This window comes from Vipera ursinii, assembly GCF_947247035.1.
Source record: "Vipera ursinii genome assembly, chromosome: 1".
NCBI lineage: Eukaryota > Metazoa > Chordata > Lepidosauria > Squamata > Viperidae > Vipera > Vipera ursinii.
In genome coordinates this window covers 348,491,098-348,515,240 of record NC_139512.1, presented here as the reverse complement: position 1 = coordinate 348,515,240, position 24,143 = coordinate 348,491,098, and the positions used below count along the sequence as shown (strand labels likewise).

At 44.4% G+C, this 24,143-nt stretch overlaps 2 protein-coding genes across 3 annotated transcripts in view; both read left to right on the top strand.

The window, feature by feature from the left end:
* Positions 1-17,312, top strand: part of NLK (nemo like kinase) — a 138,862-nt gene extending 121,550 nt beyond the window's left edge. The window contains exons 8-11 of one of the 2 annotated variants that reach the window (XM_083379758.1): positions 1,789-1,875; positions 8,151-8,349; positions 9,217-9,310; positions 15,436-17,312. In XM_083379758.1, coding sequence (XP_083235884.1) covers positions 1,789-1,875; positions 8,151-8,349; positions 9,217-9,310; positions 15,436-15,490 — 435 coding nt within the window. In that variant the 3' untranslated portion in view covers positions 15,491-17,312. Of the gene's footprint in view, positions 1-1,788; positions 1,876-8,150; positions 8,350-9,216; positions 9,317-15,435 lie in introns of both variants that reach the window. The other variant, XM_083379759.1, reaches the window with a different exon arrangement.
* Positions 17,313-20,584: 3,272 nt separating this feature from the next.
* On the top strand, positions 20,585-23,760 carry TMEM97 (transmembrane protein 97). Its single transcript, XM_083354252.1, has 3 exons — positions 20,585-20,719; positions 22,357-22,501; positions 23,472-23,760. The coding sequence occupies exons 1-3, from the start codon at positions 20,600-20,602 to the stop codon at positions 23,720-23,722; spliced, it is 516 nt and encodes a 171-aa protein (XP_083210378.1). The 5' UTR covers positions 20,585-20,599; the 3' UTR covers positions 23,723-23,760.
* Positions 23,761-24,143: the final 383 nt, after the last annotated feature.

The window sequence follows — 24,143 nt, the reverse complement described above, 5'->3', positions numbered from 1 at the left end:
TACAGTGGAGGGGCAAGAAATGAGAGATGGAAAGAAAGTCTTTTTTTTCCCTTCAAAATTCGATGCTATTTCAGAGTTGTTCTGAGGTCTTGTTATAATCACCTTGTATAAGCTGGTCAGATTTGCAATTCCTGGAAATGTAGCCTTAAATCACTGCATGCAGAGTGTCCCAAGATCAGCTGATGGATTTTCCAATTTAAAAAGTAGTACGAATAAAGATTTATTGTAATCTTAGTCACAATCAACAGCCTTGGCCTAACACAGCTTCATATGACATAGAACTGGTATAGAACAACTGTAGTGTTTTTCTGAAACATAGTGGGGTCCTGCTATCATCATTCCGTAATATTCATTCTGAGTAAGAAATTAGCCATGGTGTCCTTACATGGAAAGCATCCCGAGAAACTCTATTATAAATCTCGACTCTGTCCTGTAATGCTGATTAGCATCTAACCTTTTCTCTTAATATTGTTACATAAATTGATAAGGCAAAAGTTTGATTGCTTATTTGAAATGGAATATGTGCCGGTTCTGGGTTAGGTATAACATATTCCTCCCACGTACCAATAACAATTAATCATCTGCCAATAACAGGAGAAAAATTATGTAATCGTTTCTTTCTTGCTCCTAATGGTTTTTCCCCAATCCGTGCACATGTTAGATCTATAAGGCTTTCCTTTTTTTCGAATTTGCATAGGAAAGCAGGGTTTTTTTTAGAAGCACCACACACTAAGAAAATAATAGTGTAGGAAGTGATGGAGAACAACCGGCTTCTAAGCTCAATATATTTTAATTTGCTTGCTTTTTTTCCTAACAAAAAGAAGCAAGACAAATTTTACATTTGCATACGGAGGTCAGCTCTGTTTTTAGTTACGAACATTCCTTTTGAATTTTGGAGGTCATGTTTTTCTCTCTTCTGGTTCTAATGTAAAGTTCATCAAGCCCTGTAAGGCCTTAATCTGTCTATGCACTTACTCCCCAGGAGTGTCATGGGGTCAAACAGCTAGAAAAGGACAGAGGCCCCCTGTCCACTATTCATTATCTTTGGTTCAGGTTCCTCCTCTATGGTTGTTTTTTTTTAAATCCCATTTATATCCCGCCCTTCTCCGAAGACTCAGGGCGGCTTACAATCTAAGAAGCACAAATCAGATGTGCTTAGCAATAGCCTTCATTCTATGTATATGCCTGCTTGTCAGGGCTTTCGCCCCCCCCCCCCAAGCGGCATTATTACAAAGTCAGCTTAATTGCCCCCAACAATCTGGGTCCTCATTTTACCTACCTCGGAAGGATGGAAGGCTGAGTCAACCTTGAGCCTGGTGGGACTCGAACCTGCACTAATTGCAGGCAGCTGGTGTTACTTAAGGAGGCATTAGCCCACTGCTCCACCAAGGCTCTTAAGAATTTATTTGCTGCTCGTTTCATGGTTCAGGTGACTCTGACTGGCTTATATCAAGATAAAACAACATATAACAGTTATAAATATAAAATGGATTAAATTTACAAAAATTAGAACAGTTAAATTTTATTTTTAATCTGCTCGCCTGGAAATGCTTGCTGGACTTAAGCTAACCTGTTTTGCTGGAAGAGCTTGCTAGACTAACTTGTCCTCTTCATTTATTTCCAAAACAGTTTTTTTTTTAAAAAAATAATCATTTAAAACAAAAAACCAAAAAACCCCACCCTGAGCAGAATGTATTCAGCAGTTTTAGCTATGGTTCAGAAAAAGACAGCGTTGCATTTTGGCATCTCAGTTATGCGTATGAGGCTCAGTGCTTTTTCTTTTCACAGCCATCCCTTCCTGTCCTGTATACATTATCCAGCCAAGCTACACATGAAGCCGTTCATCTCCTTTGTAGGATGTTGGTCTTCGATCCAGTGAGTTGATGCTTTGTGTTATATATTTAAAAATAGAAAAAGGGGAGGCCTGCTGATAAATATAGCAAAATATATATCACGGACTTGAGAAGCACGTGGCTAAGAACACGGCAAATAACGGCAAAAAATATATATCCAAAGATGTGTCAGAGGAAGATAGAAAATAGAAGAAAAGCAGAATAAGTTAATGAATTCTTGGTTCTGTCGTCAATGCTGAGGGTATAAGACAAATAGTCGAGCCTTTGGTGCTGTCTGAGCTTGGTTATTTGCTTGCGTATGTGTCATTGCTCAACTAGGTAAGATCATCATGGCTGCAAGCAAACAACCAAGCTCAGAGAGTATCAAAGACTCTAGATTCAACCCTGAGCTCTATACTGTATATGAAATAAAGAAGAGGAATAAATGATGACATGTGCAGTGGTGTTCCTAAGAATTCACATCAGGACCAGTGTTTTTTTAAGTATCAGACGTTAGGGGTGAATAAGGAATTGGCCTTATTTGGTATTTCCTGATACTATCAAACTGATAGGGGAAAAATTTTAAAAAAGGAATTGTGTCCACATATGATTGATAGGCTTCAGAATGGCAAATGCAGTTGAGTGAATGTGCAAAATGACACATGTTGGCAGAGAAGTTGTATTTTGATACAATTTGAAAGGGAATATTGAACTCATTGATAGGTATGTCAAATAATGTCCTAGAACAGACATGTGACATATCAGAGCTTTTTCTCCATCGCCGGCAAAGGGGTGGGCACGGTTTCCTGAGGACGCGTCCAGCCCGTGCTCTGGCAGTTTGACACCCCTGTCCTAGAACTTGATTTATTTTTTTCTTTGCCCCTTCTCAGAAAATACTTCAAAACTTTAAAAAATTTCTTTTGTAGAGTCAGTATAGAAAAGTTATCCAAATCACTCTTCTTGTTTGTTAATTTTATGTTCCCTTTAATTATTAAATTATCAACCAGTTTAATGTGTATATGCAGTGTATTATCTTTTTTCATGTCATTCTTGTAGCTTGTCATTTTTAAATCCACATTCAAATCAGTTTCAGGACTGTATTATCCTTTTCTATAACATCACTTACACATCATCTATGATGACAGACGTTCTTAAAATTAACTTCTGTGTCCATTGTTCACAAATATTCTTCAAAAATTCCAACGCTGAAATATTTTGCTCCATTCTATGTTGACTCATTAAGTATTCTTCTCCTTTAATTGTGATCTTTTCATTTCTTCTAGTTCGCTTTAGTGTACGATCCAATCATTATTTTTCCTAAAGAATCTTAACCAACAGCAAATTCCCACAGGAAAGATTCTTACAATTATATATTAATTCTAATTCTTATGATTAATTTCAGAGTCTTATTTCAGATCCATCTGGACTCTTAGCCCGTTTTTAACTTTCCAGAATCAACACTCTAAACACCTTTCTGCTGTCTGTTCCAAAAAGTTAAAAAAAATCTGAGTTGTTGAACTTATACTTGAAACGTCTTTCACTAAGAAGGAGGCTCACCCAGTGAATGAGATAAAAGCATGACATTAATTTTTAAAAAATGATCAAGAAATGAGGCTTGGTCAAGCTTTGTGTCCATATAGGCTACGTTACAAATGGGGGCTTAGATGGAATCCCTTGAGTCCAGCTGCACGACTCATAAACTGACTGGGGAAAAAAAACTTTGGTTTCCGCAGCCTTCTCACAAAGAGCAGCTACGCGGAGTACTTGTGGCAATCTGACGATCTCACCTTTCTCTGGAGCGATTTCGCCAGCCACAGTCCATCCAGCCTCCAATCTCCACCATAAATACTGTCCCCACTCCTTCAAGGAATCTAGCCGATCCTGTCTTCATTAGAAGTCTCCCTGCAGCAGTATTTAAGATCTAGCTCTACTGAATGAAAATTGGAAAGATAAAATTACAGTTGTGTACTAGCATAGGGACGCTGTGGCTCAGTGGGTTAGGACGCTGAGCTTGTCGATCAGAAGGTTGGCAGTTTGGCAGGTCGAATCCTGAGTGCCGCGTAACAGAGTGAGCGCCTGTTACTCGTCCCAGCTTCTGCCAACCTAGCAGTTCAAAAGCACGTAAAAAATGCAAGTAGAAAAATAAGGACCACTATGATGGGAAGGGACACGGTGGCTCAGTGGGTTAGGACGCTGAGCTTGTCGATCAGAAGGTCGGCAGTTTGGCGGGTCGAATCCCGAGTGCTGCGTGACAGAGTGAGCGCCTGTTACTCGTCCCAGCTTCTGCCAACCTAGCAGTTCGAAGGCACGTAAAAATGCAAGTAGAAAAATAAGGACCACTACGGTGGGAAGGTAACAGCGTTCTGTGCGCCTCTGGCGTCTAGTCATGCTGGCCATGTGACCACGGAGACATCCTCAGACAAGCGCTGGCTCTTCGGCTTTGAAACGGAGATGAGCACCGGCCCCTAGAGTCGGAAACGACTAGCACGCATGTGCGGGGGAACCTTTACCTTTACCTTTACTAGCATAGACAACAGCAGATGATATATAGGTCCAGACCTGTGGGACAAGGAAGTGGTTATAGGTAAGAATATATAGTGGGCCTCACAATACTTTGCCTCCTATTATTCTGGCAATAAAAAGAGACTACTGCAGTAAAGACAGGAAGCCCTCTTTTTGCGTGTGTCACACCTGAACTATTATTTTAGTAGCAAAAGGAAGATTTTTAATTGACTCAGCTCTTCTACATTATTGGAGTTTGGAGACGTTGTATTTTCAGTGTCCTCTTACGGTCTTGTTCGTGAGCTCCCCAATGTTAGCTGCACTTCTCCAGTGAATGCGCTTTTAAGATACTCACAAAGATTGAGCAAAAACTGCATCTCTTTTAAGACAGGTTGGTCCTCGTTTCCAGCTAGCTGGCCTCAAAGGGAAGAAGGCTTCTATTTTCTGAAGAGGTGTGATGACTCCCATCTCATGAATCCCTTGTCACTTTGACAGGGTAACAGTGTTGTCACATTGGTTTGCCGGTGTGGCCACTTGCCAAGTTGCAGCAAGTTCACTTCCCATCCTGTGATTCTTGCGGGAATGCCAGGCCTTCTTTATTGGTGTTGAAACCTTTGCACTGGACTTCCCTTTTTCTCTGTCGGCGAAGCTTTCTCCAACATGCTGTCCTCAGATGCCTTAGACTTCTACTCTGAACAGCCGTGCTGAAAAGCATCAACATTCATTACACTAAGCAATCTTCCCTCATGAGAGAATCCTTTCACTTTTGCCATACTCATGGACGAGCAGTTCAGAGGAGAGGAGTTGTTTTCCTTCTCTGAAAACTCTCATTTCATCTGCAGATCTAGAAAAGAAAATGTCATGTCTGTTTCCCTTCCCTGGAAGGAAGAGATGATGTGAACTCTTTAAAGAGATTGGGAATCTTCTTCGTCTCTCCTGCCTCTCTTAGGTTTATGTTTCAGAATAAAGGCTGTTTTAAAGCTAGTGAAGAACTGAACTATATCTTTGGGGCAGAAAGGGCTTATTATAAAGCCGAATTCTACTTTCTTATCTATATCCCCAGTATTCAGCATAATGAATAATTCCATGCCTTTATTTGTGCGGCAGACTGTACTACATTTCTACATTCACATCAGCCGTAGGCTTTGCACAAAGTGTTACATATTGGTAGAAGTCTTGCACAAACATTCCTTTTCAGAGCTTTAGTCTTTTGCCAGTAGCATTTTTTTGGAGACCACCAAAGACCAGATCCTACAACTTGATTTTTCCATGAGTATCTTTAAGCTGTGGCTGCTTACATTTCAACAACTTACCATGTTTTTTTTTGTTTTTTTTTAATCCCATTTATATCCCGCCCTTCTCCGAAGACTCAGGGCGGCTTACAATCTAAGAAGCACAAATCAATGTGCTTAGCAATAGCCTTCATTCTATGTATATGCCTGCTTATTAGGGCTTTCGCCACCACCACCCCAAGCGGCATTTTTACAAAGTCAGCTTATTGCCCCCAAAAATCTGGGTCCTCATGGTAGATGATCTGCCAGGCGATTATAAAGTTCTCTTAACAGCCAGTTTTCCCTGGACTCCACATAGTGTCCCCAGTGATAATCATGATGGGATTTCTCAAATACAGCATGAATACATGATTGCAAGAATGAGCAGGAAGTAACGCAGTTAAGAGGTAGAGCATATATTTTGTATGCAGGAGGCAGCAAAGTTAATTCCTGTTATGCCAATCCTCATCTTTTTAAAAGAGAAGGGCATAACAATATACAGGTGGTCCTCAACTGTGCTGCCCAGAGGGACTGAACAGAACACTGGTACCAGACACCAGGTGGCATCTTCCCCTAAAAAACCCACCCACCCATCAAAACATCCCATGCCTATTACCATCTGAATGTACTGACCTGCCCTAAGCTTTCCAGTGCATTCCTTTCCTTCCACCAAATCCAGCCTCTGGGGGTCTCCTGGCTAGGGATCCCTCCATCCATTCATATATCTCAGCTACCCTCCTAACAGTTCAACTGAGCCGCTGCTTTGCTTTCGCTCTCGCTCTTAGCACCATCAAGATCCCTAGGCCACTGACCCAACTCCCATCCAACTGCCACTAAGTTAAAGGGAAAGTTTTCCCCTGTCCAGTTGTGACCGACTCTAGAGGGTGGTGCTGATCTCTGTTGCTTAGCCCAGGGGTGGCCGGTGTTGCCCGAGGTCATTCCTGTGGCCATGCGATCAGCATGCACAGAGTGCTGTTCTTTTCCCACCGAAGTGGTACCTATTTATCTACTCGCAGTGGCATGCTTTCAAACTGCTAGGTGGGCAAGAGCTGGGCAAGTAACGGGAGCTCACTCCGTTGCCCAGCATTCGGGTCTTGAATCCAGGCTGTCAGCTTTCCAGTCCATAAGCTCATCCGCTTTAAACACTGAGCCATCACACCCTCTAAGTTAGCAGTATTTAAATATAAAAAGGTTTTCTAAGTGATGATAGGCCTATGTGTGCTTCAAAAATAATTTCAGTAGAGCGCTTTGGCCTTCTCATGAATTCAGCAGTTCTCTGCTAATCATTAATGTCAACTCATGCAGTTACTCTTAAAACGGATCCAATTTTTTTTTCCAGGCTTGCATGGAAACCTGTGAAAAGACAGACTGCTTTAATGACACGTGTGTGTGTGCGCGCATGCGCACGCGCGTGCTGTAGCTTTGCTGGTGATTTGTGCTGTAGGGGCCAGGGACCAAAGGAATACTGTTGTCAACTTCATTTCTGAAAATGGCAACAAAGGTTTTGGCTTTTTAATAGTTGGTTCTATCTAAAACAGGTTTGGGGCAGGCAGGGATAGCTTCTTATTGAAATACATTAGACTATGGCAAAATAATACATTTTGTTCTGCTCTGAAATACAGCTGCTATCCTGATGGGTTTATCAGATTTAAATTGGGGGAGAGGAGGAGGAACTAGGACTGAGAAACCCAGTTCACACCCTTCCTAAAATGCATGTCTTCCTTTCAAGCTTTCTCTCCCTGTTAGAAAAAACACTATAAAAATTCTAGCAGCGTCACCAAATTGCATTTCCATATCAATTGCCCAGCACCTGCAGGTAGAAAAAGAGGCTGCTTTATTTCTTCTCTCACTGTTCAGTCCCCTTTTGGAATAGCAACAGGAGAATCCATTTCTGTCATACCTGCTTCTCCCTCTGTATCTGCCAGGTACCTCAGCTGATCTGGATTTGCCTGAACAGCAGTTGACCACAACTGGAAGCAAGGGGTAGTTTGGTGAAGCAGGCCAGAGGGAGTGTAGCACGTGCAGCAAAGCCGAGCCAGTTTTGACAGATAGCTAAGCCCGACTGTCTTTCTCCAGCCTTGTTAAGGAGAGAGAGGTTGGTGGAGAGAGCCTTGCCAGCTTTCTCATTGACTTTGGTGGAAGGAAATGGCAACAACGCTCGGAGTCATGTACTGGTGAGAGGGACAGCAAATAAAACATTATCAGTGCCGTATCCTGTAAATAGGGTTAGTGCTGTTTGCTGGTATGTAAATAAATAAATACACTCGTGCCATGTAAAAAATACTGCAGTTACAACAATGCTGACTTTTTCAAGTGAACACTGCCTCCTAATGGTTTCACTTGTCAAACGTGAAAGTTAGAAAAAATTTATCACGAGAGTTTGTATTCTCCCCCCCCCTCTCTCTCTATATATATATGTGTGTGTGTGTGTGTGTGTGTGTGTGTACACACACACATATATATATATATACACACATATACATACATACAAACTAAAATCTATATGCAACAATCATTTGTATTTTTTGTATTTTTCTGTATTCAGTCCAAAAGAATATCCGCTAAGGATGCCTTAGCTCATCCATATCTCGACGAAGGGCGTTTACGATATCACACCTGTATGTGCAAATGTTGTTTTTCAACTTCTACTGGAAGAGTTTACACCAGTGATTTTGAACCCATCACAAATCCTAAATTTGATGATACTTTTGAAAAGAACCTCAGTTCTGTCCGGCAGGTTAAAGGTCAGTATTTTAAACTAGGAAATACCATCCTTTGCATTATTTACCAAAAATGTACACTTGGGAGATATATATATATTATATATATACACACACAAACATTTCTATCATTATACATATTTATACATATTTTTTGCTTAATACACTTGTATCTCATCAAGTCAGGAAAAGGGTAGCACATCCATTCTTCAGTATTTGCATGGAAAGAATATTTTAGATGGGAAATTTGAGATAGTTATGAAATGATTTTTCCCCCATAATTCTTCAATCACAGAAGATTGCGAATAGTTTATATTTTAGATTAGTCTCTTTCAGCCCAACCAACCATACTAGGTTGTTGCTGTGGAGAAAATAGGACACAGCACTAGGTATGTCACAATGAATTCTGCAAAACAAAGCAGGTTGTGAATCTAATAAATAAATATGCAAAACAAAACTTTTGTTTTTTGTTAAACATAGGACAATTATCATTTGTACACATGTGGTATGAGAGGAAAGAAGTAGAAAGCCAGTTTGTGCAATCCTTGTGGAAAATTCAACCTGAAGTGAATTAAACTTTTTGCATTTTATTACAATAAACGGATCCACTGGAGGAATTAGTACATGTTAGAATGTGAACAATTTTATTGCAAATTTATAGCAGATGTATTTCCTAAATGCACAGTATATATGTTGGTATTAATTTGTTTACAGCATTTTTTATGCCGTACTCCACAATGAATCCCCAGTGATTTACAAAAGGCTAAATATAAATCTATAAAAATGTGTCCTCGCCACAAATCACTAGTAAACAATATCCTGTTTTGTACAATTTGCATTGGAAAGCATGAATTTGGATTTTGTTTTGTTTTTCTCCTCCTTTTTCTCCAGAAATAATCCATCAGTTCATTTTGGAACAGCAGAAAGGAAATAGAGTACCTTTATGCATCAATCCACAATCTGCTGCTTTTAAGAGCTTTATTAGGTAACTGTATGTAATCACTTCTGATATTCATTTTATTTCCTTAATGGTGAAACTTTTTTTAAAAAATCCTCTTTGAATTAAGGACCCTTCCAGTAACATTACCTGCATGCCTGATTTGTTAAGAATGCTTTAACATTTTGAATGATAGATTTTTGTGGGATCCTTGGTGCTCTCTGAGCTTGATTGTTCTCTTGCAGATGTTTCATTACCAAACCAGATAACATCATCAATGTTAGACCACAAGTTCTGATGATGTTACCTAGTTTGTTTTCTTGCAGATGTTTCATTACCAATCAAGCACAGAGAGCGCTAAGGACTCACAATCCTGAGTTGCAAATGTTCTCTTGTACTGCTAGTTTTTAAGTTAACCAAAAGCAGTCAACATGCGGCACAAAAAGAATTAAAACAGGTTGCTGCCTTGGAATTTTTTGTCTGTCTGTAATCTCCTTTGGATGAATAAAGAAGTAAGAATTCTCCATTGTGGCTATTTCGTCCCATGGAACCAGCAATCACTTAGCAGATCACAGCCTGGTATTCAAGCCATTATCCTCCTGTCTAGTTGTGGGAGGAAGAGCATTCAAGCTTCTGCAGCATTGGTGTTGAATAGTGCATTGTATATGGTAATTTGATGTGAGCAAAGGGAAAACACTCATCCCCTTAAAGTTTAGAGTCGAAATTTAAACTTAGGCAAAAATCAACATAGGAAAGTAAAGTAACAATACAGTTTGTTTAATTTAGATGGCTTATAATAAATTACACATAAGAGAAGTGTACTCTAAAGTACTCTATCCCGTCAGCAGTTGGTCCTTTCACAATAGCTGAGGACACGGGGCATAGTCCTAATTATAATATTTAGTATTAATTGTTGTTGAGCTCTAAGCGCAAAGCTTCACAAAACCAATGGGGGAAGAATTATTTAAATAACCGAGAACCAAAGTGGTTCAATTTAGAATCTTTAAATCAGAGTTCTCTCCTGAGGGGGAAGCAAAAGAATGTAGGCAGAGACATGAGGGAGTTTTCCTAAGATAGAACATATGGAAAGATACTGAAGAGAAGAACATAAAATGGATGACGTTACGTGCCCTAAACCACAAAAATTGAGGACAAACTGAGTTTTGATTAGAGACAAGAGGACTGAACTGTGATTAAAAAGGTGCTGGTACTTACCTTTAAAGCCCTACATGGCTTAGGCCCGGGATACTTGCAGGACCGTCTGCTACCGGGGACGACTTCCCATCGCCCAGTGCGCTCACACAGGGAGGGCCTCCTCAGGGTGCCGTTGGCCAGACAATGTCGGCTGGCGACCCCCAGGGGGAAGGCCTTCTCTGTGGGAGCACCAGCCCTTTGGAACCAACTTCCCCTTGAGCTTCGGATGGCCCCGGACCTCCGGTCCTTTCGCCGCGACCTCAAAACTTTTCTCTTCCATCAGGCTGACCTGGATTGAAGATGGGTTTTTAAATATGTTTTAATTTTTAAATGTAGTTAATTTATTTGGGGGCTGTTATTTAATTCTTTTTTAATTTTTGTATTGTTGTTTTTATTGTTGTAAGCCGCCCTGAGTCCTTCAGGAGATAGGGCGGCATATAAGTCCCAATAATAAATAAATAATAAAAAGACCTGGGAGAAACTACCGTATATACTTGAGTATAAGCCGACTCGAGTATAAGCCGAGACCCCCAATTTCACCCCCAAAAACTGGAAAAAGTTATTGACTCGAGTATAAGCCGATCCGCCGTTCTGCAAGCCTCTGCCGCCAGCAGAGGCTCGATCCGCCATTTTGCAAGCCTGAATACACAGGAATACCCTGTGTAGCCGCGGCTCGTCGGCAGGTCTCCGTTCCTCCTGCCGACCTTTGGGGAGGTTTGGGCGCCTCCCCAAACCTCCCCAAACCTCGGCAGGTCTCCGTTCCTCCTGCCGACCTTTGGGGAGGTTTGGGCGCCTCCCCAAACCTCCCCAAACCTCGGCAGGTCTCCGTTCCTCCGCGCAGACCTGCCGACCTTTGGGGAGGTTTGGGCGCCTCCCCAAACCTCGGCAGGTCTCCGTTCCTCCTGCCGACCTTTGGGGAGGTTTGGGCGCCTCCCCAAACCTCCCCAAACCTCTGCAGGTCTCCGTTCCTCCGCGCAGACCTGCCGACCTTTGGGGAGGTTTGGGAGCCTCCCCAAACCTCCCCAAACCTCGGCAGGTCTCCGTTCCTGTTTGGGGAGGTTTGGGCGCCTCCCCAAACCTCGGCAGGTCTCCGTTCCTGTTTGGGGAGGTTTGGGCGCCTCCCCAAACCTCCCCAAACCTCGGCAGGTCTCCGTTCCTCCGCGCAGACCTGCCGACCTTTGGGGAGGTTTGGGCGCCTCCCCAAACGTCCCCAAACCTCGGCAGGTCTCCGTTCCTGTTTGGGGAGGTTTGGGCGCCTCCCCAAACGTCCCCAAACCTCGGCAGGTCTCCGTTCCTCCGCGCAGACCTGCCGACCTTTGGGGAGGTTTGGGCGCCTCCCCAAACCTCCCCAAACCTCGGCAGGTCTCCGTTCCTGTTTGGGGAGGTTTGGGCGCCTCCCCAAACCTCCCCAAACCTCGGCAGGTCTCCGTTCCTCCGCGCAGACCTGCCGACCTTTGGGGAGGTTTGGGCGCCTCCCCAAACGTCCCCAAACCTCGGCAGGTCTCCGTTCCTGTTTGGGGAGGTTTGGGCGCCTCCCCAAACGTCCCCAAACCTCGGCAGGTCTCCGTTCCTCCGCGCAGACCTGCCGACCTTTGGGGAGGTTTGGGCGCCTCCCCAAACGTCCCCAAACCTCGGCAGGTCTCCGTTCCTGTTTGGGGAGGTTTGGGCGCCTCCCCAAACGTCCCCAAACCTCGGCAGGTCTCCGTTCCTCCGCGCAGACCTGCCGACCTTTGGGGAGGTTTGGGCGCCTCCCCAAACGTCCCCAAACCTCGGCAGGTCTCCGTTCCTGTTTGGGGAGGTTTGGGCGCCTCCCCAAACGTCCCCAAACCTCGGCAGGTCTCCGTTCCTCCGCGCAGACCTGCCGACCTTTGGGGAGGTTTGGGCGCCTCCCCAAACGTCCCCAAACCTCGGCAGGTCTCCGTTCCTGTTTGGGGAGGTTTGGGCGCCTCCCCAAACGTCCCCAAACCTCGGCAGGTCTCCGTTCCTCCGCGCAGACCTGCCGACGTTTGGGGAGGTTTGGGCGCCTCCCCAAACGTCCCCAAACCTCGGCAGGTCTCCGTTCCTCCGCGCAGACCTGCCGACCTTTGGGGAGGTTTGGGCGCCTCCCCAAACGTCCCCAAACCTCGGCAGGTCTCCGTTCCTGTTTGGGGAGCTTTGGGCGCCTCCCCAAACCTCCCCAAACCTCGGCAGGTCTCCGTTCCTCCGCGCAGACCTGCCGACCTTTGGGGAGGTTTGGGCGCCTCCCCAAACCTCCCCAAACCTCGGCAGGTCTCCGTTCCTGTTTGGGGAGGTTTGGGCGCCTCCCCAAACCTCCCCAAACCTCGGCAGGTCTCCGTTCCTCCGCGCAGACCTGCCGACCTTTGGGGAGGTTTGGGCGCCTCCCCAAACGTCCCCAAACCTCGGCAGGTCTCCGTTCCTGTTTGGGGAGGTTTGGGCGCCTCCCCAAACGTCCCCAAACCTCGGCAGGTCTCCGTTCCTGTTTGGGGAGGTTTGGGCGCCTCCCCAAACGTCCCCAAACCTCGGCAGGTCTCCGTTCCTCCGCGCAGACCTGCCGACCTTTGGGGAGGTTTGGGCGCCTCCCCAAACGTTCCCAAACCTCGGCAGGTCTCCGTTCCTGTTTGGGGAGGTTTGGGCGCCTCCCCAAACGTCCCCAAACCTCGGCAGGTCTCCGTTCCTCCGCGCAGACCTGCCGACCTTTGGGGAGGTTTGGGCGCCTCCCCAAACGTCCCCAAACCTCGGCAGGTCTCCGTTCCTGTTTGGGGAGGTTTGGGCGCCTCCCCAAACCTCCCCAAACCTCGGCAGGTCTCCGTTCCTCCGCGCAGACCTGCCGAGGTTTGGGGAGGTTTGGGGAGGCGCCCAAACCTCCCCAAAGGTCGGCAGGAAGAACGGAGACCTGCCGAGGTTTGGGGACGTTTGGGGAGGCGCCCAAACCTCCCCAAAGGTCGGCAGGTCTGCGCGGAGGAACGGAGACCTGCCGAGGTTTGGGGACGTTTGGGGAGGCGCCCAAACCTCCCCAAACAGGAACGGAGACCTGCCGAGGTTTGGGGACGTTTGGGGAGGCGCCCAAACCTCCCCAAACGTCGGCAGGTCTGCGCGGAGGAACGGAGACCTGCCGAGGTTTGGGGAGGCGCCCAAACCTCCCCAAACAGGAACGGAGACCTGCCGAGGTTTGGGGACGTTTGGGGAGGCGCCCAAACCTCCCCAAAGGTCGGCAGGTCTGCACGGAGGAACGGAGACCTGCCGAGGTTTGGGGAGGTTTGGGGAGGCGCCCAAACCTCCCCAAACAGGAACGGAGACCTGCCGAGGTTTGGGGACGTTTGGGGAGGCGCCCAAACCTCCCCAAAGGTCGGCAGGTCTGCGCGGAGGAACGGAGACCTGCCGAGGTTTGGGGAGGTTTGGGGAGGCGCCCAAACCTCCCCAAACAGGAACGGAGACCTGCCGAGGTTTGGGGACGTTTGGGGAGGCGCCCAAACCTCCCCAAAGGTCGGCAGGTCTGCGCGGAGGAACGGAGACCTGCCGAGGTTTGGGGAGGTTTGGGGAGGCGCCCAAACCTCCCCAAAGGTCGGCAGGAGGAACGGAGACCTGCCGAGGTTTGGGGAGGTTTGGGGAGGCGCCCAAACCTCCCCAAACGTCGGCAGGTCTGCGCGGAGGAACGGAGACCTGCCGAGGTTTGGGGAGGCGCCCAAACCTCCCCAAACGTCGGCAAGTCTCCGTTCCTCCGCGCCCTGCCTGCCTGCTTCTTTCCGCTGCGGAAAGAAGCAGGCAGGCAAGGCGCGGAGTTTGGGGAGGTGCGCGCGCACCTCCCCAAACCTCCCCAAACTTCGGCAGGTCTCGGACGGCGGTGGCTTGGGAGAGGTGCGGGCGATCCCGGAAGCACCAAAGCCTCGGCCGCGCACAAGTCCTCGGTAAGTTTTTTTTGTTGACTGGAGTATAAGCCGAAGTGGAATTTTTCAGCCCAAAAAGTGGGCTGAAAAATTCGGCTTATACTCAAGTATATACGGTAGTCATGATCTTGGCAGGAGATGACGAAGCCATGAATTTAGTGTTTTTTTTAAAAAAAAATTATTTACTATTTATTCAGTTTCTATAGTTGCATCTCAACTAAGTGACTCTGGGCGACTTATAATTCTAAAAGTATAAAACCATTAAAACTATTAAAAACAATAAAAGAATAAAACATCCAACCAAAAAAAAAACACCATACAGCAGCCAAGATAGTTAACCAACCAACAAACGGGGGCCTTAACACGTTCCAAAACCCCAGGCTCAGATACATAGCCAAGTTTTTAAAGCTTTACAAAAAAAAAGCCTACAGGGTTAGGGCTATTCTAATCTCAGAGGGGAGAGGATTCTACAAAGCAGGGGCTACAGCAGAGAAGGTTTTTTTTTTGCCAGTCAGCCCTCTTTGGCTAACAGGATCAGCAGTGTGCCCAGTCTGTTGAATCCAACTGGATAGGTAGAGACACTTTGAAAAAGACAGTCCGTCAGGTAATCCAGTTAGGGCTTTAAAGGTGAAAACCAGGACTTTGAATTTCACCCAGGAGCATACTAGTAGCCAATGCAGCTCCTATAGAAGTGGTGTTACTTGTGCCATGTATCCAGCATCATTTACTGCCCGCACGGTTTCCAAATGCTGTTCAAGGGAAGCCTCATGTAGAACGCATTGCAGTAATCTAAAATATTGCTGCACATTGCAGTAATCTTAGGAGGAAAAGTGGGAGGAGCCTTAACTTTGCCCCAAGATGCCTTATTCTCCCCAAAGCTTCTGCTTTCACTCCCCTGTGGTCAAAGCCGAAAAGTCTTTCTTTCGCAAGCTAGAAATTCTAATCCTCTTGGGTTGGAAGGGCTTCCGGTTTTATGGTGATTTTTTTAAAAATTGGATTTATGATTAAATGTGTGTTTGTGAGTTCTTAGCATTCTCTGTGCCCCACCAGCCTCTTGAGAGGGAAAGTTGATCTTCTCTGTTTATTGCTTTTCAGTTCCACTGTTGCTCAGCCATCTGAGATGCCACCATCTCCACTGGTCTGGGAATGAAAGTGGAAGATACAGTATACTACTGAAGACATAATGTAGCTTTCCACTGGATTCTGGGATTTGCAATTCTGGAGATTTAATCATGCTTGTACTGTACTTTTACTAATGAAGTTTTAAATTAACAACCACTATCCTTGTATGTTATACAAATAAGAGTTAGTAAAATGTTAACTAGGCTTTTAAATCCTGTCAAAGGTGGGGTTGTGCTTTTAGAAAAAAAAAGTATATATTTTATCCAGGGTTGCACCTTTTTTTAAAAAAAAATTTATGAATTGTAGTGCAGCTGTGAATCTTGCTTGGCTCGGAACAAAAAGAAAAAGATTGAACCAGGTTTTTTTTCCTTCAGTTTTAAAAGTGAAATTGTATAAAAGGACAAGCTATTTTGATATTGAGCCATTCCTGAAGAATTGGGACTTTTGCTTGAAAAACAAAACAGGGAATACAAAGCTTAATCATGACCAATCATAAAGCCTCATCAGAGGGCAGTGTCCAAGCGTGAGTGGGCAACGTCACCTGGTGGTCGCATCCATCTCCATAGCTTCTCACTAGCAAAGTGGTGATGCCTGTGTGCTGTTTTTCCAGTCTGATTTTGTGAGTAGAGAGAATGAGTTTTGACTAGAAGAAAAAAGTGTCTTTTCCTTTAAACCCCTCCCGAGTTATAAATAAATATATATAAATATATATATTTAATCTATTTTTATTAGAAGCTTTTTCTGCTCTTTTTCTTACATGAACCATCCCTTTCCCTTCCCTTCCCTCTGCCCCAGCACGCATTCCATTTTGGGGCTATTTAAAAAAAATAAATCTTGATATCCATTGCCATGGAGAGAAAGAGAGAGAGAGAGAGAGAAAGAGAGTGCGCATGACAAAGTAGTTTACACATTTTTAGATCTGTGAAACTTGGTGATTTCTTTTTTTAAAAATCCTGCACTGGACAGTTGGATGAAAAAGAAATGAAAAAAATAGTGGGGGAAAGCACATAGGGAATTATGTTAATTGTATTTGTGTCATTAGGCAAAGCTGTGGAAGTCTTAAAATGTCACAGTAGTAAATAACTTTTATTACTTTTTGGCTAATTCCTTTTTGTGTGTGTTCTGTTCAAACACTGAATTATTCTGTGCATATGTATATATATATATGAACACAAATTGAAGGCCTCTACCTCCTGGAAGTATACAACATGGCTTGTTTACCTCCACCTGATTTTTTTTTTTTTAGTCCAGTGTGTGGAGACTTGAAACTTGAATGTCCCTTCCAACTTTTGTATTTAAAAAAGGCAAGAAAAATTGAAGACTGTTTTTCCAACTGTACAAAGAAATAACAAATGGTCTTGAATTTTTGAATGTTGGTCTGGGATATTAAAAAATTAAGAGAAACCTTGGTGTTTGTCATGGACAATTAACTGTTAAAGTTATTGTAAGTTATCTGTATTTAGCAGAGTATTTTCAGGAAGGGTGATCTGAGTTGGAACTGGATTCTATTAGTTTATGTTTTTGGAAGTTTTAACTTCAATGAAGTAGTCATTTTGCTGGGGGAAAGAAGACAAATTTTGAATTTCTCAAACAAAGATGCTGAAATATCTTTGTTTTTTTGTGTGGCTCCTGAGAATTTAAAGCAAACAAAGCCAACTGCAACATGTCAATGAACTTGAATGAGAATTGTGTTTTTAACGTAAAAAGAGCCCATGAAGACACTGGTATGAAAGGTAAAATCTCAGAGGTTGGTCTGTTAAATGTGGCACACTTGCGGGTCACTTTGTACAATGTAGATTTTGAAGTACAGTGGTGAAAACATTAAATGTGACATTTGAAACAAATAAGCAAACAAACTTCCGTGACTATGTTCTTCTTGTTGTTGTTTTTCTGTCCTTCTACTGATTTGGGGCATGTGTGACTTTCTTGCTGATTCAACTCAATAATGGGATTTGGACTTCCAGAGATTTGTTATATAAAGCTGCATTTAAAGAAGGCCATTGAGGGGTCACAGAGAGCTGGTTGAAAAACTGGAACTTCTGATTACTTACATTATGACTGACATTCCAGGGTTGGCAATTAAATGTAACTGCAGGAGTGAGGCTACGGTTGGGTTTTCCATATTAATTGGGGTGAGAATTCTAGAACTTTCTTCACTCATGGGCAGTAGGTTCTTGCCTCAAGGGCCGGACGTCACACTTTTGAGAGGGATTCAGACAAAGCAGAAGACATAGAAATAAACATGAATGATGAAGGAACAGGAAGCTAAATTCAAAGATAAAATAAAGGAACTGGGATGTTTAGCCCTGAATAAATTTTCCTCTTCATGGACCTCTCATTTGTAAAGAGGCAAAAGTTTAGCCAATAAATATACTTATTTTAACTAAGAGAGGAAGTGCTGAATTCTTGCCACTGTACCCAAAATAATAGTTTCAAAACTTTTTCCAAGTAATTTTTATTAAAATACATAAGCTTATCCTTCTGATTTTTGGCTACCATAGAGCAACAGTTTACATCTTTATTTATTTAGGAAACTAATCTTTTGCTGTCTTCAAAAATTTTTGTGCAATAATCATACAAAACAATAGTAGTTCCTTAAAACTTTTATAACAGTCCTGTAAAATTAATGGCTTAGAGCAGGCATGTCAAACTCGCAACGTCACGTGACGTATTGGAACTTTTTCCCATTGCCGAAAATGGGATGGGCGCGGTTTCTCCGTGACGCTCCGGCCCGTAGGCCAGCAGTTTGACACCCCTGGCTCAGAGTATATTTCCTATAAAGGTCTTGAGTCTCAAAATGAAGAGAAAAGAAGATTATGTTGACTTATATTTTATCTTTTCATTGCAGCAGCTCATTGCTGCACTGTTGAGATTTTGGCTGAACCTCAGAGATGGGTGATATTCACACTTTTTCAGCTGCATGTGATATTTCCTTGTTAACATATTGTCAACACTTTGCTGGAGATAAGCTACAGAGATATATTTGTACCATATTAGAGGTAATACTGCAGTAGTACATTGGCATTTCCCTTTGCTACACTGGAGGCAAGTGGCATGTTAAATAATGAGGACAATTATGAAATGTAGAGCCAGTAACCTTTCATCAATTGATAAACTATTAACGTAGCAACATGTAGAATGCTAATACTGGCTTGTAAGGCTAAATAATGACAAGTGAGAATCATGTGAACTACAGGTATTCCTCGACTTACGACCTCAATTGGACCCAAAATTTCTGTTACTAAGCAAGACACCCCATTTTACTATCTTCCTTGCCACAGTTGTTAAGTGAATCACTGCGGTTGTTAAGTTAGTAATATACTTGTTAAGAGAATCTGGCTTTCCCATTGACTGCATGTCAGAAGATCAGAATCACGTGACCCCAGGACACTGCAACCGTCATAATTTAAACAAAACTACAATATTCTAAAATAATGCAGCCTCAGAGTTTAACAGAAGCACTAGAACTCTGATCATAACCTTCCTGATGTGGCTGTCCCAACTGCTTAATTGTTGACTTTGCACATTTTAAAAAGCGGATGAAAATCTTATTTTTCTGATTGCGCTTCCGTATAGACTGAATCTTGCCAATTTGATACTCCTCCAACAGCATGGCCACAGCTCACTTGGCACACTATATTCCATGTGGTTTGAATTCCAGAATCCAGAATGTTCTAGACTTTTCCAAAGCATCCTCTACGAAAGAACAAAACAGTAATGTATTGAGACCCAATTAAGCCTCTTGCACCAAGAAGATTCATTCAACTGATGGCTAGAATGTAAACATCATCATCTAAGCCAGGGGTCTTCAAACTTGAACATTTTATGACTTGTGGACTTTGACTCCCAGAATTCCTCAGCCAGGTGTGCCTGGCTGAGGAATTCTGGGCCTTGAAGTCCACAAGTCAAAAGGGCCAAGTTTGAAGACTCCTGATCTAAGCCCAGTGTTTCCCAGTTTTGGCGAGTTTAAGAAATGTGGACTTTAACTCCCAGAATTCTGCAGCCAGCATGCTGAAGAGATGAAGTCCATATCTCTTAAACTTGCCAAGGTTGACCCTTGGCTCAGATAGACATTTGCTAGGGTTGAGAAACACTGTCCAACCTTCTGGAATCTACAACTAGCTTTGAGGAGCAAGTCAATTTCTGACATCCCAAACTCGCCAAACCACATTTTTTTTAACCTACACCGGAGTGTCAGAACTTTGGCAATTTTAAGATCTGTGGCGCCCCAAGTCTGCCAGTTGAAGTCCACAAGGTCTTAAAAGTTGCCAAGATTGGACCACCCGGATCTACGCGATTGCATGGACCCAACCTACGCAGGTTATTTAAGAGTACTTTTGATTAAGCAAGGCACGATTAAATTTCGGCCAAGCATCACCGCAGACCCACCCAATGTTGCTTAGATGTCCTTCCATCCCTCGAGGCTTTGCTATTTTCCTGATTTCTGCTTGGGAACCGTCTTAACCAGGGGTCTTCAAACTTGGCCCTTTTATGACTTGTGGACTTCAACTCCCAGAATTCCTCAGCCAAGCACACTGGCTGAGGAATTCTGGGAGCTGAAGTCCACAAGTCCTAAAAGGATCAAGTTTGAAGACCCCTGGTCTTAACAATAATAATAATAAGTTGGAAGGGACCTTGGAGGTCATCTAGTCCAGCCCCCTGCTCAGGCAGGAAACCTTATTAGACCATTTCAGTCTTGGATTAAGAGAGACCGCGAGGCTTTCCCCCTCCCTCCCTCCCTCCCTCCCCCGCTCCGGCAGCCGCCCCATCTAATCTTTGCTGATGTCTTAAAGCAGGGGTCTTCAAACTTGGCCCTTTTATGACTTGTGGACTTCAACTCCCAGAAAAGCTGGCTGAGGAATTCTGGGAGTTGAAGTCCACAAGTCATAAAAGGGCCAAGTTTGAAGACCCCTGTCTTAAAGCAAAACTCGGCGGAACGTGGGAAAATGTCCAGTTGGATCCAGGGGCGAAATTTAGGTGGCGAAAACTTTCCTACCGGCCCGAAGGACAACCTGGGAAAGTGGGCGTAGCCAGCTGGGCCAGAGGCCACACCCCCTCCAAGGAGAGCCAATGGGTGCAGAGGAAAGCGATCGTTCGTTCCCGGCGCTTGCCAGCTCGACTTCACACCGGAGGGGCGATGGCGATGGCGGTGGCGCGCGTCCTCGAGTGGACCTTCGTCTTCTACTTCCTCACTCACATCCCGCTCACTTTATTCATCGATTTGCAGGCGTTGATGCCTGGAGTTTACCCTTCCGCCGTAAGTAGAGAGGAGAAACCGCCGAGCTTGTGGGGCTGCTCCAACCTAAAGCGCCGGGGATCGGCTTCGCTTAAGAATCTGGGACCGGGTCCTTTGCGGTATCTAGTGCGGAAAACTTGCTCGAAGACGCTGAAGAACCGGGATTATTTGGGGAATGGCGGGGGTGGTGGGGAGAGCTGCATGGACCATCTAGCTCTGGATGAGTCTAACAAGAGATGGGAGGATCCAGCTCTGGATGAGTCTAACAAGAGATGGGAGGATCCAGCGCGTCTCCGACCTGGGATAATAGCCATGTGGCTTGACTGGATTACCATTGGGGGCTGTTCTGAGACAGGCTTTCAACACTCTGGGATTGGGAAATACGTTGTACTAATGTACCAAAGGTCAGAGTTTGCAAGTAAGGCCTTCTGAAAAAAATGAAGATAGAGGCTGTGACAGCAGTGGGTCCACGCTTAAAAGGTTGGGGGTCAAGTGGGTCCACGCTTAAAAGGTGGTGGATCCCCTTGAAGAATTGAACTGTAGTCACAGCCTCTATCTTCATTTTGAAAATAACGAGTTGGTGGAAAGAGGCAGAAAAAGTAACGTGGTCCAAGCAGGGGGCTGTGCAACAGGAAGAGATTACAAGGGTCTCGCTCTCCCAACATACTGAACGTTTTTGTTTTTATTTTATTTTAATCCCATTTATATCCCGCCCTTCTCCGAAGACTCAGGGCGGCTTACAGTCTAAGCACGTTGCTGCTGAATCAACCCATTTTCAAGCTTCACATAATTCACTCAGTATGGGTTGGGTTCAGGCAACTGCTAAAGCCACCAGCAGACTAGAAGGCAGGATTAACCATATGTAGTGTGAACTCTGCTGTTAAGGCAAGAACGGACCTATTTAAGGCTGCTTTGACAATACAGCTGGGGAGGGAATAGGAGAGAGACCAGGAGGGCCATAAATGGAGATAGAGACTAAAAAGGGTTTCCTTCAAGTTGTGTCTAGGCCCCTTAGTGAGGGAGCCCCCTCCTTGTCACTCAGCATAGGTACTTGATACCCTAAACCAGGGGTAGGCAACCTTGGCTCTTTTATGACTTGTGGACTTCAATACCCAGAATTCCTGAGCCATCCATGCCGACTCAGGAATTCTGGGAGTTGAAGGCCACAAGTCATAGAAGAGCCAAGGTTGCCTACCCCTGCCCTAAACAAACAACTACCAAGGAGAAAAGCAAACATCGTCAGGGCAAACTCTTGTATATAAACGGGGTAAACTCCACGATGCTGTTACCATGTCTGGTCATAAAATGTCTGCAAGCAAACACTCAAGCTCAGAGAACACGACGGACATCTTCACCAACAGATGGCCTCTTCTATTGGCCTGCAAAAGTTGTAATCAGAACCTATCACATAGTTTGAGAAATAAGAAAAATCCCCCCCCCCATGCTAACAAAACTGGCCACACCAACTGGTGCCAAGTTCTACCTACATGCTTTGCGTCAGTATCCCAACCAACATGAAAATGGGGCAGGGTTTATATCACACAGTTGCAATGCCAATTGAATGTTATTGCTCCACCCCACCATAGATGGAAGATTTAGGTGCTGCCCCCTCCTCCTCCTCCTTACTCACCAACCATCCATCTTCTCTGTTCCTAAAGCTGTCCGATTTATTGACCTGGTACAAAACTACTTTCAAGGATTCGTTAATGGCAAGCCCAGAACCCTGGTTCAAGAGTTTCCTTTACTTCGAAGCTTTTCTAGAACTGTTTTTCTTTCCCATTGCTGCTTACGCCTTCTGGAAAGGTAAGTGTGCAAATTTGTGTGAAGCAGGTGAGCGTGGCATGGGGTGGGCACAGAACCGTGATAAATTGTTCTTGGAGAGAAGAATGCAGGTATTTCCCAATGGAGTTTGGAGGTCAAGAAGCATTCATGAGACCCATCGGACTCCGAAGCTTTCATGCTGGATTGGACAGGCTGTGTTGGCAGCCTGGACAGGCTTATCTATTTTTTTCTGAAATAATGAAAAAACAAAAAACTTTTTATGGCACAATTTGAAGTAGTCCTTGACTTACAACCATTCGTTTAGTGACCGTTCTAAGTTCCAATGGAATTGCAAAAAGCGACTTAGGATCAGTCTTTGCATTTATGTATTTATTAACTGTTACAGCATCCCGCAGTCATGTGATTACCATTTGCACCTTCCCAACAAGCAAAGTCAATAGGGAAAGTTGAATTCACTTAACAGCCATGTAATTTATTTAACTGCAGTGATTTTGCTTACCAACCATGGGAAAAAAATCATAAAATTGTGAATGAACCTTTATTATCAAAGTACAACCATGTATACATTGAGATTGGCTGAGCCTCCCTTCGTGCCTCCACCCCCAACTTACAGTGACACAAACCCTCCATCTTATTACACCATGTGAGCTAATTGCACAACACACCGGCCTCGCAAGACAATTATGCATAAAGTTTATAAAATTATTTCCCGTTCAAAAGCCTAACAGCCCATGGATAAACGCTGTTCTTCAGCCTGTTGGTACGGCTGGCTATACTCCTATATCTCCTACCCGATGGTAGGAGAGTAAAGGGATGCCGTCTGACCTAACTCGGTTAACAACCACCTTGTTAGCAAGGGAAATTCTCGTCCCAATTGTTGTAAGTCGAGGACTACTAATATTTACATATGTATGCAAATTAGGAAATGAGCACTTGAGTTTTGACCTAGGATTGCAGTTATTAAAAAAAAACCTGTTTTTTTTTAATGCAGGGAACTGCAAGTGGATCCGCACTCCTGTAATTATCTACACAACGCACGTAATCACAATGGTGGTTGCCTGCCTGACTCACATTCTGTTTGCTGATTTCTCCAATGCCAAAGTCCCGGGTCCACAGACCCTGCAGGAACGCCTGATCTTGTCTGCTTTTTACGCTCCTTTCTTAGCAATCTCCCTTGTGATGCTGTTTTTTGTACTGTTCAGCTCTGCTTATAAGCCAGTTGAAAAAAAGAAGAAGAAATAAAACCTTTGGCCCTTCTCCTTTGGGAAGGGAAATGTGCCAGTTTGATCAAGGACAGTGTATGTTTGTGTTCCTAGGGGAGCAGAGTAGGGACTAGGCCTCAGTGTCCCTGTCAGATGGAAAATATTCTCCGGAGGGATCTTAGAAAACCCCTCTGAACCAGCGTTATGCCATAAAACCTGCTTTTCTCGTAATAGGAGTCGTTTCACCAATATGAGGTGAAGAGAGCATCAGACGGTGTGGGAATAATTGAAAGCTGATGGGTTACCCTCACCACCTTTCTTAAACCGCAGGAAAAAATTCCAGATGAAAATTTGCTGATGCTTCTCCTCTCAGAAAAGAGACCATGGGGAAGTTTAATAGTCGTTTCTATGTTAGGAAATATTTCTTCTCTGTGGTACAGAGTTGGTATTCCAGCATCTCT